General features: G+C 35.5%; 1 protein-coding gene and 2 pseudogenes across 1 annotated transcript; all 3 read left to right on the top strand.

Annotated features, from left to right (window-relative positions):
- The first annotated feature begins 8,441 nt into the window (after positions 1 to 8,441).
- Positions 8,442 to 15,416, top strand: LOC146885516 (uncharacterized; annotated as a pseudogene).
- Positions 15,417 to 18,053: 2,637 nt separating this feature from the next.
- Positions 18,054 to 18,950, top strand: LOC114188370 (uncharacterized). Its single transcript, XM_085674968.1, has 3 exons — positions 18,054 to 18,297; positions 18,349 to 18,701; positions 18,780 to 18,950. Exons 1-3 carry the CDS (start codon positions 18,054 to 18,056, stop codon positions 18,948 to 18,950), a joined length of 768 nt encoding a protein of 255 aa, XP_085531094.1.
- Positions 18,951 to 19,087: 137 nt separating this feature from the next.
- On the top strand, positions 19,088 to 19,877 carry LOC146885517 (uncharacterized; annotated as a pseudogene).
- The last annotated feature ends 1,021 nt before the right edge of the window (positions 19,878 to 20,898 follow it).

Genomic DNA, 20,898 nt, shown 5'->3' on the forward strand with positions numbered 1-20,898 from the left:
GCCATCAATGGAGGCATCTCTTGGAGGACGATCAACAAAGAATGAAGGTTGAGCACCTCATCGACGAGTGGGAATCTTCCTGCATCGTTCTGCCATTGATTTGCAGAAAAGGGGTTTTAGGGTTTTGGAAAAGGGAAAAGTGATTTTGGATGTTTGTGATTGAATAGTGATTTGTGGAAGAAGGATTTTATAACCGAGGGAGGGAAAAACGGTTTGATTTGGTGATTTGATGGAGAATCTCGCCGTTACAACGGCTAATTGAGGAAAGGTTAATGCGCAAAGACGAAGGATAATTGATTACCAAATGTGGTAATCGATTATTTGCTCATATTGCAAAGTCCAGAATGGGGCAACGAAGGTGGGTAATCGATTACCGTAAGTGGTAATCGATTATTTTCTCATAATCTGGAAAATAAAATGTTCAGAGAAGTTTGGTAATCGATTACCGTAAGAGGTAATCGATTATTTGCTCATAATCTGAGAACCCAGAAATAGAAAGAGGACATGGTAATCGATTACCATAAGTGGTAATCGATTATTAACACTGTTTTTCAAATTTTTTTTATAAAGTGCGAATTTGTGCATTTTTGTTTCAATTTGGTGCATTTTTAAGACACTTCTAAAATTCCCAGATCTCTTCTAAGTTCATAAAATCTATCTTTGGCTAAAGGTTTGGTAAAAATATCAGCTAATTGATGATTGGTATCTACATATTCTATCTCACAATTGCCTTTACTTATGTGATCCCTTAAAAAATGAAGTCTAATTTCAATGTGTTTTGTCTTAGAGTGCATGATGGGATTTTTGGTTAAATTAATAACACTGGTATTATCACATTTCAAAGGTATATGATTTAGAAAAATATTATAATCTTCTAACTGTTGTTTCATCCAGAGAATTTGAGCACAACAATTTCCAGCAGCTATGTACTTAGCCTCTATAGTTGACAAAGCCACACAAGCTTGTTTCTTGGAGTGCCAAGAAACTAATGAGCTTCGTAAGAGGTGACAAGTACCACTGGTACTTTTTCTATCTATTTTACAGCCACCATAATCAGCATCAGAGTATCCTATTAAACTAAGTGAGGCCCTAGAAGGATACCAAAGTCCAAAAGATATAGTTCCTTTAAGATATTTTAAAATTCATTTTACTGCTATAAGATGTGATTCCTTAGGACTGGCTTGATATCTAGCACAAACACATACAAATTGCATAATATCAGGTCTACTTGCAGTAAGATATAAAAGAGACCCTATCACACCTCTAAACATAGTTTGATTTACCTCAATACCTGATTCGTTTTTATCCAAATAGTAGGAAGTTGCCATAGGAGTACTTGCTGCTTTAGCATTATCCATTTCAAATTTTTTAAGTACTTTGTTATAGTATTTAGATTGAGATATGAATGTCCTTTCTTCCATTTGCTTAATTTGCAAACCAAGGAAGAAGGTTAATTCTCCCATTATTGACATTTCAAACTCACCTTGCATTATGCTTGCAAAACCTTCACATAGAGATTTATTAGTTGATCCAAAAATTATATCATCAACATAAACTTGAACCAATAAAATGTGTTCACCTACCCTTTTAATAAATAGAGTTGAGTCTATTTTACCTCTTTCAAAATCATTTTCGAGCAAAAATGTGCTTAAGCGTTCATACCAAGATCTAGGTGCTTGCTTTAAACCATAAAGTGCCTTTTTAAATTTATAAATGTGATTTGGAAATTTATAATCCTCAAAACCAGGAGGTTGTTCAACGTACACATCTTCTTTGATAAAACCATTTAGAAAGGCACTTTTGACATCCATTTGATATAATTTAAATTTCATAATAGAAGCATAAGCAAGTAGTAAGCGTATAGCTTCTTACCTTGCAACAGGGGCATATGTTTCATCATAGTCTATACCTTCTTCTTGTCGATATCCCTTTGCCACAAGCCTAGCTTTATTCTTAGTAATATTTCAATCCTCATCCATCTTATTTCTGAAAACCCATCTTGTGCCAATCACTTGAAGTGATTCATCTTTTGGAATCAACTCCCATACTTTATTTCTTTCAAATTGATTGAGCTCCTCTTGCATTGCATTGCACCATTGATCATCTTGAAGAGCTTCTTGAACATTCTTTGGTTCAATCTGTGAAACAAAGGCAACATTCATACAAAAATTATTCATATTTCTAGTGATTACCCCTTTTGAAATATCACCAATGATATTGTCTAGAGATAATCCTCTTGGTGACTTCCAACACTTTTCATGATCTTCAGATTGAGGAGGTGGATTCTCATTTAAATACATTTCATCAAGGGCCTCCTAAATATATTCTTCATCACCTGTAATTTGCTTATTTAACTCAAGAGGGTTCTCCTCAAGGTCTACAACTTCATCAAAGACATGCATGGATTCTTCAACATTCAAAGTTCTTCGATTAAAAACTCTATATGCTTTACTCGTGAGAGAATATCCTAGAAATATTGCCTCATCAGCTTTAGAATCAAATTTTCCTAAATTTTCTTTTCCATTATTTAAAACAAAACATGTGCATCCAAAAATTTTAAGATGGGCAACATTTGGCTTTCTACCTTTAAATAATTCATAAGGAGTAATTTTTAAAATAGGTCTAATAAGCATTCTATTTAAAACATAACATGCAGTAGTCACAACATCAACCCAAAAATACTTAGGAACATTATGTTCATTTAGCATTGGTCTAGCTAGTTCCTCTAAGGACCTATTTTTCCTTTCTACAACTCCATTTTGTTGAGGTGTCCTAGGTGCGGAGAAGTTATGCAAAATTCCATTTTCATCACAAAAAATTTTCAAATGACTCATTTTGAAATTCCCTACCATGATCACTTCTTATAGTCTTAATTTTCAAATCTTTTTCATTTTGAACTAATTTTGCAAATTTTTTAAATGCTTTAAAGGCTTCACTTTTTAAAGTAAGAAAGAATGTCCAATTAAACCTAGAGTAGTCATCCACAATAAAAAGAGCATAATAATTTCCTCCATAACTCTTAATCCTAGAGGGACCAAATAAATCCATATGCAAAAGCTCTAATGGCTTTGAAGTAGATAAAATATTTTTTGAATGAAAGGATGATCTTACTTGTTTTCCTTTTTGACAAGCAGCACATATTTTATCTTTTTCAAATTTTATTTTTGGTAAACCAATTACTAAATCCTTAGAAATCAACTTATTCAATTGTTTCATGTGAATATGAGCAGCCCTTTTATGCCTTAACCAAGGATTTTCTTCTTTTGCAACAAGACATGTTATATTACTAGATGATGCATAATAGATCAATTAAATAGATATTGTTGTGTCTCATACCTTTCAAAGCAATTTCCTTAGAATTCTTTTGGTGGATAGTGCAGTAGTCACTTTCAAAGATAACTTTAAGACCTTTATCGCATAGTTGACTGATATTGAGGAGATTGTGCTTCAGTCCGTCTACAAGTAGCACATCCTTGATCTCCAAGGTATCCCCTCCACCAACATCTCCAATTCCAATTATTTTCCCTTTGTTGTTATCTCCATATGTAACAAATCCTTGATCCTTTCTTTTGAGATTCTTGATCTTTCTTTTATCACCCGTCATGTGTCTTGAGCATCCACTGTCAAGATACCACATTGATTTTCTGGCTTTGGAAGTTAACTACAAAATAAGAAAAATAATTTTTAGGTCCCCATTAACTTTATTGGGTCCTTGGGGTTAAAGAGATATACAAATTATCTAACAATAGGCATCCAAGTATACTTCCCATTTGGAACATCATAATGTTTAATATTGCATTTATTTGATGTATGCCCCTTTTTCATGCAATAAAAACAAGTAGTTATACAAGTATTTTTAGAGTGAGCAGTTCCTTTTTCTACCCACACTCTGTGAGTCCTTTTAATTTTATTTTTAGGAAGATATTTGTTTCTACTTAAATTCTTTTTCTCAGAAACACGTTTTTCAAAAGATTTATTTTCTAAAGCATTTTTAAGTTGATTTTCTAAAATCATTAAATCAAACATATAGCTTTTGCAAGATGCACATTCAATTGTCTCAATTTCTCTATTTTCCAAACTTAAGATTTTATTTTTTAAAGCATTTTCTTCTTCAAGAGATTTTTCAAAATTGCTTTGTAATTCTTTAAAATCACTTTTTAATTTTTTGTGAGCAATATCTAATTTACTAGATTTAGCAAGCAATTCTTGAAAGGCATCATCACTAGTGCAGAATTGCATTTTTACCTCGCCTTATAGGCCTCGGTTGGCAAGGAACCGAAGCATATAACAGCGCGGTGACATTTTTGCAATTCTAGGTAACTTTTATGCTTCGGTTCAAGAAAAACCCGAAGCCAAAAGGGGTTATAGGCTTCGGTTCAAAAAAAACCGGTGCCAAAAGGCACTTATATGCTTCGGTTGAACAGACCCGAAGCCAAAAACGTGGCTAGAAATTTCAAAAATGCCACTAAATGTTACGTCTTTGGCCTCGGGTGACACTGAACCGGGGCCAAATAGGGCTATATGCCTCGGTTATTAATTGAACCGAGGCCATATAGTTTAATTAGGGCACAAAAACGAGAACCCTTCTACTTCTTCCTCGCGCCGCTGCATCTTCTCCATCTCTCTCTGCGAACCCAAACTTGTCCCAAAACTCAGCGATACTAGAGCTTCTAGTTTCTTCTAGCACTGTCGAACTTTCGTCCAAATCCAACAAGTCACCGGAGCCGTCATTCCCGGTGGAGAACTGAAACGCGCCAGAGTTGCTCAGCTTGTCGAAAAGCTCCCCGACGTTGCTTTGCGAAGCTCGATGCTCGAATGCGATCACGAAGGTGGGAGAGACCGTCGTTTCAGACGCTAACTTGGAACCCCTAGGTTCGGAGCCAAGGGTTCTGAGAGGGGGCTGCGGCGGTGGCAAAAACGGGTGCACAACAGGCAATGAGAGAGCGTCGAAGAGAGGAACCTGGGAAACAACGACAGTGATAGGAACTGCCTTCTCCATATCCAAAACAAGACTGGAATGCTTCATTCATCTTTCTTTGCAAACTCATGCATCTTCTTCTGCCCGATTTCCACCAGTAGAGTCAAGAGAGCCTCACACACCTGGGATGCATCTCCTTCAGAAAGGTCATCATTTATCGATGAATAAACCATCCAAGCATGGTCCAATTTTTGCTTAGGTCGCACCACAACAGATCTAGGAACTTCTGCGTCTCGGCATGTCACAAGGTCGTCACTTTTCTCACCATACCTAACTTGCGTCAACTGTGCACAAGCAGCCATTGCCGCACCAAGGGGCATCACCACAGGGAGTTTTGTAGACTCACCGGTCGGAGCAATTAGGGGTGGAAATTCAGCATGTGCAACATGAGATAATGTGGCTAAAACAGCAGGGGAAATGCCAGCTACAGTCCGAAAGGAAACAACTAGGACTTCTTTTGGCAAATGATGCTCTTTCAAAAACTCTCTCCGCCTTTTGGTGATGATGGTTCGAGATTCATCTTTGTAAACAGCACAGCCAGAAACCTTGGAGTCGTTGCTAATGGTGCATTTCTATTTTCTTAAACTCTACCCTTCGTCTTTATATTGAAACAATCTGAATGAACGCTCCTTGCATTGTTTCAGGTTTCACTGTTACGAATGCTTCTTACTGCTCAATAGGGACGAATGTGCTGTGTGTTCCTAATCAAACATCGTGCCAGAATAGAAGTCAGTATGTGTTTTAGGTGGTTGGTGATTCGAAATGTAGGAGTGATGTTGTAATGGTTCTGTGTGTTTGATTTCTATTTGTTAATTAAATGGTTCTGTCAATGGTAATCATCCTGAGGACAAGGAGAAAACGATTTATGATGATGAACAGAGGAGCGTGCTATGTCGCGAAAAATTTAATTGAAAAAATATTTTTACCATATGACTTCGGTTCTCGTGGACCCGAGGCAGAAAAGGAACCATATGGCTCCGGTTCATTTAGAACCGAAGCATAAAAGAGACTCTATGGCTTCGGGTAACAACCGAGGCCAAAAAGGGTACCTTTTGGCCTCACCCCAATATGCCTCGGTTCCAGACCCGAGGCAAAATGAGAAAAATAACCGGGGCAAAAAGCCCTTACTGCACTGGTGCATAAAGTGAATCATAATAATTTTCATTTTCATTGTCAGAGGAGCTTACCTCACTGTCAGAGTGATCAGTATTGGCCATTAAGCAAAAGTTTCTTCTTCTTCATCGGATCCTTCAGAGTTGGATGAACTTGAGGCATTATCTTCCCACGCTATGTATGCCTTTTTCTTATAATATTTCTTACTTTTCTTTTCATCACTCCTTTTTGAATTTGGGCAGTCTGCTTTTATATGACCAGTTTCTCCACATCCATAACATTTAAAGTTTGAGGAGGATCCTTAATTCTCCTTCTTATTGCTCTTGAATTGATTTCTGCCTTTGGCCTTCATGAACTTTGTGAACTTCTTTATCATGAGACTAAGATTCTCATCATCATTAGAATCTTCCTCCTCTTTTTGCTTCTTTCCTTTGACAACTTTAGTTTTGAAAGCAATATTCTTCTTTCTTCCTTGATCTTCTTCATCATTCAATCTTCCCAGTTCAAGCTCGTGCTCTCTCAGTTTTCCAAAGAGAGCCGCCATTGTCATTGTTGCAAGATTTTGTGACTCCGTGAAGGCCGTCACCTTGGGCTGCCAAGTCCTATTCAAGGATTTAAGAATTTTTATGTTAAGTTCATCAATATCAAAGGTTTTACCTAGCCCACTGAGATGGTTGACGATGTGTGTGAACCGCTTCTGCACATCATAAATGGTTTCTCCCTGCTGCATTCGAAACATTTCATATTCTTGTATCAAGGAGTTCTTTCTAGCCCGTTTGACATCATCAGTTCCTTCATGAGTCACTCGAAGGATTTCCTATATCTCGCCTGCACTGGTGCAAACAGAAATTCTGTAGAACTCATCAAGAGTTAGAGCAGATGATATGATGTTTTTGGCTTTAACATCATATTGAGCTCGCCTATTTTCATCAGCAGTCCATTGAGCAAAAGGCTTTGGTTCCTACACTTCATTAACTGTGTTAACAGGAACAAATGGTCCATTCAAAACAACATTCTAAATACCCCTATCAACTGATTCTAAAAATATTTGCATTCTAACTTTCTAGAAAGGGTAGTTTTCACCAGTGAAAAGTGGAGGTCTATTGATAGACGCACCTTCAGCAAAAGTTTGGTTTGACCCTACCATTTTCGAAAAATTTGAATAACTATCAAAGCAAGCTCTGATACCAATTGTTGGTATCGCACAGCGCAATATTTAATCTTTGGTCAAAAACCAAGAGAGGGGGTGAATTGGATTTTTATAAGTCTTAACAGGTTTTAAAATTTTTCTCAAAATTTAAATGATTAACTTAAAATCACAGTTACTTTAAATGCAAGTGCAGATAAATAAAGAGGTTAAGGGAGGAAGATGCACAATGATATTTATACTGGTTCAGATCAAAAGACCCTACGTCCAGTTGTTAATCTCCTAAACAAAGAGATTAACTCAATCACTATAATAATCAGATTACAATAGATTATAAAAGAGTAAGGATTAGAAAACACCTCTCTTAAACAACCACAAGAGATGAACAAAAAGCTCCCCCTGAATCACACAGAGGATGACCAGCTTTCCTAGCAACAGAGCAGCACTCAATCTTCTAAGAAATCACTTAGAAAAAGTTATCACTCACTCACACTAGGCTTTTCAAAGCTATTTTTTAAGAATCTCACAGAGCAACACTTTGCAGTCACAGCACAAGAACTTTGAATCTTAAAAAGGTTGTTTGAAGTTTGAAAACTGAGTTCTATTTAAAGAGGTTTTCGCAGGCTGAGTTAAAAATGAAGAGTTTAGCTGAAACTGCCAAGGATAATCGATTACCCAAAATGGTAATCGATTATCTCATGTAAAAGTTTGAACAAATATTTTTATAACTGCCAATGGTAATCGATTACCAGAAATGGTAATCGATTATTTCAAGTCGTTTTTCAAGAGCCAAGTTATAACTGCCAATGATAATCGATTACCATTCGTGGTAATCGATTATCTTAAGTAGGTTTTGAAAAATAGAATTTTTTGAGTTGGTAATCGATTATTATAAGTTGGTAATCGATTACCGTACTGATTTTTGCAAAAAAATGAGTTTCTCTCAGAGGAGTTGCGAGTTGGCTGTTGTTCTAACAATTTTGCACCTAACTCGGAAAAGCACCTAAGTAGAAAAAGTTTAAGTCTATTACAATAAGAATCTTTAAACATAAACTATATTGTCTTCAATATCTTCAAGTGTTTTCTTCAGCATCTTTATCATCATCAAAATCTTTTAATCAATCTTTGTCAACAATTTAAATTAGTAATATCCTGACGGGATGTTTCACTTTTACCCTTTCATTGCTAGCATATTGTTAAGAAATGGATGATAGTATAAATGATGGTGCAATTATTTCAAGAAAATGTAAAAGAAAGGAATTTAAGAAAATAATTATGATTGTTGTTGCTTATGTCATTTATATGTTTATGAGTTTAGTAGCATGGAATGTTGTAATTTCCTTAATCATCTTTATAGAGGGACAATATAAATTGTATTGAACAACTAAGCGTTAGGAAAAGTGCATTTCTCAAACTTTGTAAAATTTTCAAAGAGAAAGGTGGATTGGTAAGAGCGAAAAATGTTCCAATAACTGAAGTAGCGGGGATGGTTTTACATATCCTTGCTTATAATCTTAAGTACATGGTGATACAATTTAGTTACTAGATCAATTTGAAGTGAGCAAGGATTATTTGAAGTTTCATACTTATAATTTGTAGTGATGCTACAAGTACATGAATATGGTTTCAGGTAAAATTATTAATACTTATACTAGATTAATTAACTTTATGCATTTTTTATACACTATATAGTAATAAACTTATGTTGCTTGTAGAAATGTGTTGGAGCATTTGATGGAACTCATTTCGATAACAGTTTCTCCTGAAGATAGGCCTTAGATATCATAATATAAAAGGTGACGTCTTGATGAAGATGTGACCACCTCATCAAGTTCCAAGGAGGCCAACCCTAGGAGGATCACTAGGAGCATGACAAAAGGGAAGGCATTATCCTTTCTATCTTTATTTTGCATTTCTTTAGTTTCAATTTCTTGAAGTTGGTTATGGTTGACTATTTTGAGTTGACTTGTTGACCTTGACTTAAGGGTGGACTTGTTGACCCAAGATTAGCAAAACCTTAAACCCACATGCTAATAAATTCCTTAATTTGCTTTTGTAGGAATAAGAAAGGAGGAGGACCACATAGGAGACACTTGGTGTCCTGAGGAAGAGAGAGAAGGAACAAGACTTTCTAGAAGCATCTAGAAAGGGGAGGCCCACATGCCTTGGACACAAAGTCTTCTAGAATGTTCTAGAACCTTCCATTAGGAGCCTTGGACATGAAGACTTGCCACCTAAATGGCTTGGACGAAAATTCACCCATGTGCACCCAGGATTACCTAGTTTCTAGAACATGCTAGGTTTCTTTTGTAATCCTTTAACTTAGTTGTTTTGCTAAGGGGCCCCTAGACTTGTCTATTTAAGGGGACCTCCAACACTTGTACAAGGGTTGAACATTTTGGAGAATTTATACACTTTGTGTTTCAACCTTTTGTGAGAGTATTCCTCCTTAGGGAGTGGAGTTTTTTCAAGCCTTATCTTGCCTTGGCAAGTGGCGACATACACCACTCATCTTACAGGTTGCCATGGCTTCTTCTAGCTTAGCCTTATAGTGGCGTGAATCCTCCATTCCTCCCCTTTCCCTTGCTTTTCATTTTATGTTTCTTTACTCTTCTTGGTTTATATTGTTTCTGTTATATGTTTTTCTTTTTGGTTTCTTACTCTCTATCTGATGAAGGATTGACCCCAACCAAGGATGGAGGAACATGCTTAAGAAGACTAAGCATGTTTAGAAAGGAAGTTCACTAATCCTTCATCCCTTTCATTTGTGTTTGTTATTTTTCATTCCCAAAGTTGACTTAGTTGAATCAACTTTAGTTGACTTGTTGACCTTTGACTAGGTTTAACTTGTTGACTATAGTTGACTTGACTTAAGCCAACATGCTAATCTATGTTTATTTGCTTTGTAGGTTAATTAGGAGTAAGAAAGCAATGCTAGGTGGCGCATGGTAATTGGGGAGCATAAATGATGTGGAGGAGAGAGTAAAACAAAGGCATAAAGCATAAAGTAAAAGGCATGAAGCAAGTGTACCTATGTACCTTTGGTCTCCTTTGTTTTTAGCACACTTTGGCCACTTTTTAGAGACAAATGAGACACATTCTTTGTCTCCTTTTGTGCTAGAACGAAATTAGCCTTGCACACACCATAGTTAGGTCTTATGTCTCTAATTTTTGTAACTTAATTTGACCTAGTTTCTAGAACTAGGGTTAGGTTTTTGTAGAGACATCCTTTGGTATCTTTTATTTGCTTAGAGGCCCCTAAACTCTTCTATATAAGGGGTGCTCCTAGACATGTAAAAGGGTTGAACATTTTGAAGTAAAAACACTCTTGTGTCTCAACCATTTGTGAGAGTTTCCTCCCTAGGGAGTGAATACTTTTAAGTCTTATCTTGCATAGCAAGTGGCGGCATACATCCACTCATCTTCAAGGTTTTCATGGCTTCTAGCCTAGCCTTCTAGTGGCGTGCTTCTCACATTTTTACCATTCCTTTCCTTTCCATTTTATGTTTTCTTCTTCCTTTAATTGTTCTTTGTTTTCTATGGTTTATGTCTTCTCATTTCCTTTTTGTTTTGAATCAATCCATCATCTCCTTCCCTTGAGCTTTGTGAAAGGAACCTTCACATCTAGATAGCTTGCTATCTTAACGTCCAGTGGGGATTTCACATAGCTTTCTTAATCAACTCACACCATCTTTAATAATCTTAAAAAGAAACAAGATAATCCTTCATCATTTGGTATATAGAGTTTTGGTTGTCCTTGAATATGGTGTTTTCATGTTCTAACCTTGTTTTGTGTAGCTATCTTTGAATGGTCCACATAAAAACAATGCTGGCAGAAACTGTTCATGATTTTAAAAGATTAAACTGCACCTGCTCAGTGGTCCAAAAATTACGTTCTTTATGTCCAAAGAAATCTCTGTTAGTCTAGTGTTTAACAAAAAAAGAACCAATGCAGTTGGAGTTGTGTGGAGAGAGTTATGATTGAAATAGTGAGCAAAGGTCAGAGCTGCCGAGATCACCGCGAATCAACGTGTTTCAGGTTATGTTGGGCAGTTTTGGCTACTGTTTTTGTTACTCTTCTTACTCCTAAATGTTATTGGATAACATGTCTTTGTGTGCTTAATCATTGACCTTCATTTCCAAAAGTTTAAATGCATGATAGCTACATGTTTGAGTCTTTAAATGTGCCTAACTTTTGCTTGAGTCATTTGTCATATGTCTTGCTTGATGTATGCTCCTTGAAATTTATTTTGGCCTAAAACTTGAGGAACTAAGTGTTCAAGCCACCTAAAACTCTTTCTCACCATTTTATGAAACTAGTTGTGAAAAGAAGAAAATTTTTGCACCAAATATTGTCTAAAAACCGAGAGCAATCTTGCTCATTGGTGAACTAAAAGTGTGTTTTTCACTAAGTGTTATGGTACTAGTTTTCATGCTTGAGAAGTGGGTGATATTGGCAAATTAGTTCCATGCTTTAACTTGGTTATGATCTTTCTTGGTGTATGCATGATTTAAGACTTGAAGATGCTTGTCAAGTGCTTTCCATAGAGTCTTTAAAATGTGCTTTTCTTGTTTTAGTCTTGTTAAAAGTTTTGTCTCAAACTTTTCTTCTTTAGAGTTTAGCATTTCTTGTTTTTGTGCTTTTCTTGCTTGTCTTTAGGTACTCTTGGTTTTGTCATAGTAAGTTTGTCTTCTTGAAATTCTTGAGTGTTTGAACCGAGCCACTTGTATGCAAGAAAAGGATTTTTGAACAAAGTGTTTTCTTCACTCCTTGGAGGAGCTTTGAGTGTAGCCTTGCCTTGTTACTTTGGGAGAGTGATCTAAACACTTGGGTTACATTTTGGATTGGAATTAGTCTTGGTTTTCATGTTGTCTAACCCCTAATTCATTTATTTTGTTTGGCTTTGCGTGTTTTGTTGTAGGAATCATGACAAGTTCATCAAATGTACCTACTCCAAACAAAAACAATACATTGATGAGATTGCTTTGGGATTTGGAGTTGTCTAGGAAGGAGTCCTTTGAACAATTGAGAAAAGACAAGGAGCAAAGTGACCTAAGAATCCAAGAGCACATTCAAAGGCTTGAAGCTAAAGAGCAAGAAAGAGAAGCTAGGAAAAGAGGGCATTCTAGGTGCAACCCATCACAAGAGAAGCAAACTCCAAAGATTCCTAAGTTCTATGGTGGAAGTGATCCCAAAATCTTCCTTGATTGGGAAGCTAAAGTTGAGCAAATTTTCAATGAAAATCATGTAAAGGATCAAGCACAAGTTGATCTTGTAGTTTTTAGGATTTTTGAAGTATGCCAATACTTGGTGGCATAAAGTTTGTAAGAATTATGACCAAGGGTCACCCGCGGCTTCTTGGATGGACATTAAAAATCTTATGCGTGCTAGATTTGTTCCTCCCTCCTATAGGAAGGAACTTCTTTGGAAGCTCCAAAGGCTTCAACAAGGTTCTATGAGTATGAGTGAGTACTTTAAAGAATTAGAGTCTCAAATGCGTAGGGTTGAAATAAAAGAAACTAACAAAGAGAAAATAAAAAGATTTGTGAGTGGTCTTAGGAGAGACATACAAGACCAAGTAGAGTTGTATGAGTACTCCACTCTTGAAAATGTTTTCACACTTTCCCTTGGGATTGAAATTCAATTGAAAAGAAAAAGAAGGGCAAAGAAGAGTTACTCACCCAACCACTACTTTAGTCACTCATGGAAGGGAAAGGATAAAAAGAAACATGATAAGTTCCCTTCTAACTCTCATCAAGAACCACCAAGTAAAAGTAAGTCACCAAGTGATCACATTCACCAATCCAATTCTCAAAGATCAAGTTCCATTAAATGTTTTAAATGTTTGGGTTATAATCACATTGCTTTAAATTGCCCAACCAAAAGGACCATGATCTTAAAGAAGAGTAATGATGTTGAAAGTGAACACTCATCTCCCCGTTCTCTTTCAAAGGAATCTTCTTCCTCTAGTAAAACTAAAATTTTTGAGAAAGACCCTATATTATGAGGCGCATGATAGGTTAATATCAAAGTGAGCTTGAGCCAACTCAAAGAGAAAACATTTTTCAATCTAGATGCAAAATTAACAAATGGGTTTGCTCTTTAATTATTGATGAAGGAAGTAGTACCAATGTAGCTAGCACAAGGTTGGTGGAAAAGCTTAGCTTAGAGACCATTCCTCATGCTAAGCCCTACAAGCTTGCTTGGATAAGTAAAGAGGGAGAAATAGATGTCAATAAACAAGTCCTAATTAACTTCTCTATAGGAAGCTACAAAGATGAGGTGTTATGTGATGTTGTTCCCATGGAAGTCACACATATCTTACTAGGTAGGCCATGGCAATTTGATAAACAAACTTTACATGATGGTCATACCAACCAATACATTTTCTTCATAAATGGGAAAAAGACGACTATATAACCTCTATCACCCCAAGAAGTTAATAAGGATAGAAATATAATAAGAAAAGATAAAAAAGAAAGACAAAAGGGGCAAGCTTTTACCAAGGTATTGCTTGCCTACAAAAAAAATCTTCTAAAACAAGATGGACATCACCCTTCTTCCTTCTCTTCCAAGGCTCAAAAGGAAGACCTAATGCGTAAGCATGAGAGGAAGAGTGGTCTAGAAGTTGATCCCTTTCATTTGTGTTTGTTATTTTTGATTCCCAAAGTTGACTTAGTTGAATCAAATTTACTTGACTTGTTGACTTTTGACTAGGTTTGACTTGTTGACTATAGTTGACTTGACTTAAGCCAACATGCTAATCTATGTTTATTTGCTTTGTAGGTTAATTAGGAGTAAGAAAGCAATGCTAGGTGGCGCATGGTGATTGGGGAGCATAAATGATGTGGAGGAGAGAGTAAAACAAAGGCATAAAGCATAAAGTAAAAGGCATGAAGCAAGTGTACCTATGTACCTTTGGTCTCCTTTGTTTTTAGTACACTTTGGCCACTTTTTGGAGACATATGAGACACATTCTTTGTCTCCTTTTGTGCTAAAACGAAATTAGCCTTGCACACACCATAGTTAGGTCTTATCTCTCTAATTTTTGTAACCTTATTTGACCTAGTTTCTAGAAGCTAGGGTTAGGTTTTTGTAGAGACATCCTTAGGTATCTTTTATTTGCTTAGAGGCCCCTAAACTCTTCTATATAAGGGGTACTCCTAGACATGTAAAAGGGTTGAACATTTTGAAGTAAAAACACTCTTGTGTTTCAACCATTTGTGAGAGTTTCCTCCCTAGGGAGTGAATACTTTTAAGTCTTATCTTGCATAGCAAGTGGCGGCACACATCTACTCATCTTCAAGGTTGTCATGGCTTCTAGCCTAGCCTTGTAGTGGCGTGCTTCTCACATTTTTACCATTCCTTTCCTTTCCATTTTATGTTTTCTTCTTCCTTTAATTGTTCTTTGTTTTCTATGGTTTATGTCTTCCCATTTCCTTTTTGTTTTGAATCAATCCATCATCTTCTTCTCTTGAGCTTTGTGAAAGGAACCTTCACATCTAGATAGCTTGCTATCTTAATGTCCAGTGGGGATTTCACTTAGTTTTCTTAATCCACTCACACCATATTCAATAATCTTAAAAAGGAATAAGATAATCCTTCATCACTATCAATCCATCCTCCTGCTCTCTAGAACCTTGGAAAGGAACCTTCACATATAGATAGCTCGCTATCTTAAAGTCCAGTAGGGATTTCCTTGGTTTTCTTAATCAATCATCACCATATTCATTAATCTTCTAAAAGGAGCAAGATAATCCTACATCACGTCTCTACAAATGTGTTGGTAGTTTCTAGTCAATATTTAAGGTTTATTTATGTGTTACTTGGGTGAGAAGGTTGTGCAGGAGATTCTCGAGTATTATGATATGCTTTACATCGTCAAAATAAACTTAAGATCCCAACTAGTAATATTTGTTAAAAATAATGTTTAATTTAATTTTAATTGAAGCGGTAAGTATTTTCTTGTGGATGCGGGATATAATAATGGTCCAAGATTTTTAGCACCATATAGTGGCACTAAGCATCATCTCAATGAGTCTTGGAAATAACCCTCAAACTTATAAGGAGTTATTTAATCTTCGTCATGTAAGTGCACAAAATACAATAGGAAGGTCATTTGGGATATTGAAAAAACCATGGAGCATATTAAGAACTCTTTCATATTTTTTATATAAAGACACAAACAATGATTATCAATACTTGTATTGTGTTACACAACTTCATCATATATGAGGGACAAATTGATAAACTCTTAGAAGTTCAAGACCTGAAGCTTTTAGCTACTATAGATGAAGAGTTAAATCAGTTAAAGGAAAGAGTTCAAAACAATATCATAGATGAAGTTACAACTATTCAAGTCACTAAAGAATGGACAAGATTCGAGACACATTAGCAATGAATATGTTTGGTAGTTATTAAAGATGAAGTCACATTTTATGTCATTAGTTAGTTTACTTAATTATGTGATTATTTCATTAGCTTGTATGGTGGCTTATTTCATTAAGTGATTACTATAAACACTATTTCAATTTTTGATATAAGAACTATTTCTCGTAATTATCTGGTGGCTTCATCTATTTAAAGCATATTGGAAGTATTGATCATTATTGGAGTATATGTTTATGGTGTTCTTTCATATGCCTTTGTTCTTGCGTGGGTTTTTGGCTTGTACTATGATTAATCTAATTTGAGTATCTAATATGATTTTATCACACTATTAATTGAGGGATCATAATTGGTATTTCCTTTAATTCTTAATGGCATACATCTTTCAAAGTTGCGGAGTTGAATGTCATGCTCACTAAGACAAAAGAAAACAATTGTTGGCTCATGGTTTCCTTTTTTGCATGAATGGGACCCATTTGTTTTGGATCCATTTGAAAAATTGCATGAATGGTGTAATGCATTTTATAATTTTAAAGATTTAGCATTAGGTGTATGCACTTTCAAACTCATGTGTTTTAGAATATAAGTGATAAAGGTTTATTACATGCATTTGATGTCTCCAGAACTTAGAATCATGAACACTAAAAAAACTAGAATTGTGATTATTATTAAGTTATTTAGTAGCTTATTTCCAATGGTGATGAACACTAAAATATTGACTTTTGATAGTTGTTATGAGTTGTTTTGGATAAAAAGTGCTAGATATGAAATACATTAGTATGTTGTATATGATATTTGTTATGTGTGGGTTGAGAAAATAGAAGGATAAAAAGAACATGACAAAAAGAAGCAATGAGGAAACAAGAAGTTATTTTTCATGGAATTTTGAGATGGAACGTATGTTAGTTAAAGTATTAAAAGATCAAAGAAACATGGGCAATAAGAGCGACAAAGCTTGGAAAAGGGTTGCATATGATGTTGCAATTATAGTGTTATCCAACAACTTTAAAGTCCAAGTCACTTGGGAGATTGTTAAAAATCAAATCAAACTTTGGAGATCATGGTATGGGGTTGTTAATGACATCCTTGGTTAGAGTGGATTCGATTGAGATGGAACCAAACACATGATTACAATTGGTGATGAAAATGTACGAAATGAGTATGTCAATGTAAGTACTCTTTTACATGAAACCATGTACCAATTGTATCTTTTATATGCCATTATATCTTTGAGTATGCAGTGAATGTACAGTTTAATTCAATCACAAATTGTGTATGTAAGAAGTTTGTTCACTTCATAATAACTATATAGTAGAGATCATGCTAACAATGTTTTTGATTGGTTGATAGTAACTATATTTTAGTGCTATGTACTAAAATAATTTTTTTCCTCTTTATGTGATGTTACAATCACTTTTTTTATGAAAGCTTTATAGTTTGTTGTAGTCTTTGATAGATGGAACCATGATTTTAACCTACAAAAAGATTATAATGTGAATCAATTTAGTAATTTTAAGTGTTTAATTGATATTGAAATAAAGGACTATAATCGTTGAAATTTTCATTTTTCATGGTGAAAAATGATGATTTTTGTATGGAATTGTAATTGTGTTATTATTTACTTCTTCCCTTTTTCTTTCAAGTCGTGTAAGGAGGCTATGTTTTTTTCAAATTCAAAGCAATTCCAAATTGTGATGATATAGTGGCTTTATGTGTTAAAGATAGAGCTATTGGTCACGAAGCTGAAACTAGGGATGTCAACGGGGCGGGTAGGGTACGCGTAGTAGCTCCCCCGTACCCTACCCGCTAGATAAATATCCGCCCCGTACCCGTACTCATATCTGTCGGGTATCCGTTATGCGAGTACCAGTCTATTTTTTTCATATCCGCGGGTATCCACGGGTACCCGCGAGCATTTACAAAATTATTAAAAAATAAATATTTAATCATAAATTCAAATAAAATAAAATAAAATACATCACTGTCATAAATTTTAAATAAAGTTCAAATAAACTCAAGCTCATACAAGTCCAAATAATTATAAAAGTAAATATAAAATGACGTTCAATACAATGAAAATTCTTTAATTAATGTTTTGATCAAAAAGTCCACTTTCTCCAACTGATTCCTAAAAAATAAACAAAATAAACAAATAATAAACCTCAATTGCCACATGCCAAGTATTCTTATTTTGATTCCATTATTTGACAACAAGCATGCCATAAACGTTATTGTCTATATAGGATTTGATGTATATGCCCAATTTCAAATAAAGGAAAGAGAAGAATGTCAGGGGTGTTCTTGGAAGAAGACAACATACCAATACTTGAAGTTTGAAGAATACAAGATGTGCAAGAAGTTTAATTTGTAAAAAATGATCAGAAGAGAGTTAGGGCTGTATGTAAAAAAAACGAGGTTTCTTAATGATGGCAAGCAAGGTTGGTGGTAGGGAAACCTTTCAGATAAAGACATTGGTTGGGCGACATAGATGTGGCAGGGTATTTGGGAATAAAAATGCTAATTGTGATTGGATAGCACAAGTGTTAATAGACAGGTTTAAGAATGTGGGTGTAATGACAGTGAGTCAAATTATTGAGGAGATCAAGAAGACATACAGCGTCGACATAACCCCTTGGAGGGCTGGAAAAGCAAAGCAAATAGCAATGGACTGTTTGGTTGGGGATGGACAAAAATAGTACAGTTGCTTACATGATTATGTAGCTGAATTGGTTAGAGTAAAGGCTGGAACATTCAAAATTAAGATCAATCAGCCTCAACCAAGTATGCCACCAAGGTTTGGTTGTTTCTACATGTGCTTAGAAGGCTGTAAGGCTGGGTTTTTGGCTGGGTGTAGGCCCTTTATAGGGGTTGATGGATGCCACTTGAAAACAACTTATGATGGTCAACTTTTGGTTGCGGTGGGCAGGGACCCCAATGATCAATACTTTCCACTTGCATTTGCTGCTGTAGAGAATGAATGTAAGGAGACGTGGAGGTGGTTTCTTTCACTACTGCTAGAAGATATTGGGGACATTGAAAATCATCGCTGGGTTTTCATCTCAGATCAACAAAAGGTAAACAACTTACTTGCACTGAATTTATATAGTATTCATTCATACTATATTCTAACACAGAACAATTAACTTTTGCAGGGACTTATGACAATATTTGATGAAATTTTGAATGGGGTGGAGCACCGTTTCTTCTTGAGGCATCTTTATAGTAATTTCAAGAAAAAATTTTGTGGTGGGGTAGTTATCAGAGATCTTATGATGGGGGCAGCAAAGTCAACTTTCTACGCAGGTTGGGAAAAAAATGGGTGAGTTAAGAAACATTAACCCTGAAGCATATAACTGGTTAATTGCCATTCCTAGAAGTTCATGGTGTAAGCATGCATTCAACATATATCCTAGATGTGATGTTTTAATGAATAACTTGTCTGAGTCATTCAATAGTATGATGGAATGGATTAGGTCATACACAATGAGTAGATTTGCAATACTAAGAGAAAAATTAAATGCATATCCTGGTACTGTTATGCCTAAGCCACAGAAAAGGCTTGATAGGGAAGTGGAGAAAAGTGGCAATTGGCTTCCAATGTGGGCAGAGGGTGCAAAGTTTGAAGTAACACAAGGGTTCACCATGGAGAAGTTTATGGTAGATCTGAGTAACCATAGTTGAACGTGTTATTTTTGGGATTTGATAGGCATACCTTGTAGACATGTTGTAGCAGCAATTAATTATAAGGTGGAAAACCCTGAAGCTTATGTGCATCCATATTACAAAAGAGCTGCTTATGAGGCATGCTATAGCCCAGAAATAACCCCAATCAATGGACAACAATTGTGGCCTAAAAGAAATCAACCTGAACTACTCCCACCAATTTATAAAACACCACCTGGGAGACCCAAAAGATTGAGAAGAAGGGAAGCTGATGAACATGTCAGTCATTCCAAGCTGTCAAAGAAAAATCTTATCATGAAGTGCAACAAGTGTAAGCAGTTGGGACACAACATTAAGAGCTGTAGAAAGGGAATTAGGCATAGAAAGGTAAGAACACAAACTGGACCTCTGATTCATTTTTTTTTTTCATTAAAACAATACAAATCTTGAGCTGTAATACATACCCAATTCACAAGGACAAACACAAGGAACTCCAAGTGTTAGTGCACCTAGCAGCGCTGCAGGACCATCTACCCAAAGCTGCAGTAGTAGAAGAAGATCCAGACCCAGGGTTGCTGCAAACGTGAACCAGGGAGAAAGACCACCAACAACACAAACCAGAAGAATGGTTGCACAAGTGATAGGGTCTCAAGCAAGTACTGCAACCTCTGCACAAACCACGTGAAATAGAAGAAGGAATCAAACTGCTTTTGTTGTTTTTAATGGTGGACCACTTTTTTGTAGCAGTGGGCATTGTGATAGTGGAAAACTTTTTGGATTAAAGCAATAGTATAACTTATTGTATTCAGATTTATGGACCACATGTCTGGTGTCCAATACTTTATTCAATGTAGTAAAACTTATTGTATTCATATTTGTGGACCACATGTCTGGTGTACATTAAAACTTGTGTTTTGTGATAATGTAGTAAAACTTTGATGATGCATTACAACTTGTGTATGGATTACTTTGATGAATTCAATTAAATGGATATCATGTTTACATGAGTATGGTCAAAGCAAAACCTTACTGGATAAAAATCACAGGAAATAACCACTGCTATTTAACAATGAATTAAATTACAACAGACTTGTTAAGTAAAAATAAAATCATAAATTACAGCAGACTTATTTCTATTCATGATGTCTCCACTTTGCAAACCACCATTTAAAACACAATTGAACTTCTCATTTCATTCATTACTGACATATTACAAATACAAAACACTTCCCCACCAGAAGTTACCTCAAACATACTTAACCATTAAAGTTCCATACATAATTAATCACTGCTAAATAGTAATTAGTAAAAAACTAGTTACAATTGAACTTGAACAGCAACATAAAAACCAAGACAACTGTTAATGTCCACGGTAAAAGGAAAAAAACTTGCAGGAATCTCCTAAACTTTTTCTATTCTTGCAATTTCGCCTTCAACTTCTCATTTTTCTTTATCAACTCCAATATAGTTTTCTCCTTCTCCAAACACACTTCATCTTCTTCAGCTCGTGTTCTACCACTGTCCTGAAAGTCAGGTGCGTTCCCTTCAAATTTAGATTCCTCTTCATTAAACCATTCAAAGAAATTGCAATGAGAATTGGACTGCAAA

Source organism: Vigna unguiculata, chromosome 6 (assembly GCF_037176805.1).
Source record: "Vigna unguiculata cultivar grain cowpea cultivar isolate G323 ecotype 2 chromosome 6, ASM3717680v1, whole genome shotgun sequence".
Lineage (NCBI taxonomy): Eukaryota > Viridiplantae > Streptophyta > Magnoliopsida > Fabales > Fabaceae > Vigna > Vigna unguiculata.

Bases quoted from the DNA above. Each gene is read 5' to 3' on its own strand.
- LOC114188370 (XM_085674968.1), top strand. From the start codon at position 18,054: ATGGCAAGCAAGGTTGGTGGTAGGGAAACCTTTCAGATAAAGACATTG. The intron at 18,298-18,348 runs GTTTGGTTGGGG...ATGATTATGTAG, and splicing joins AAAGCAAATAGCAATGGACT to CTGAATTGGTTAGAGTAAAG. The intron at 18,702-18,779 runs GTAAACAACTTA...TAACTTTTGCAG, and splicing joins TCATCTCAGATCAACAAAAG to GGACTTATGACAATATTTGA.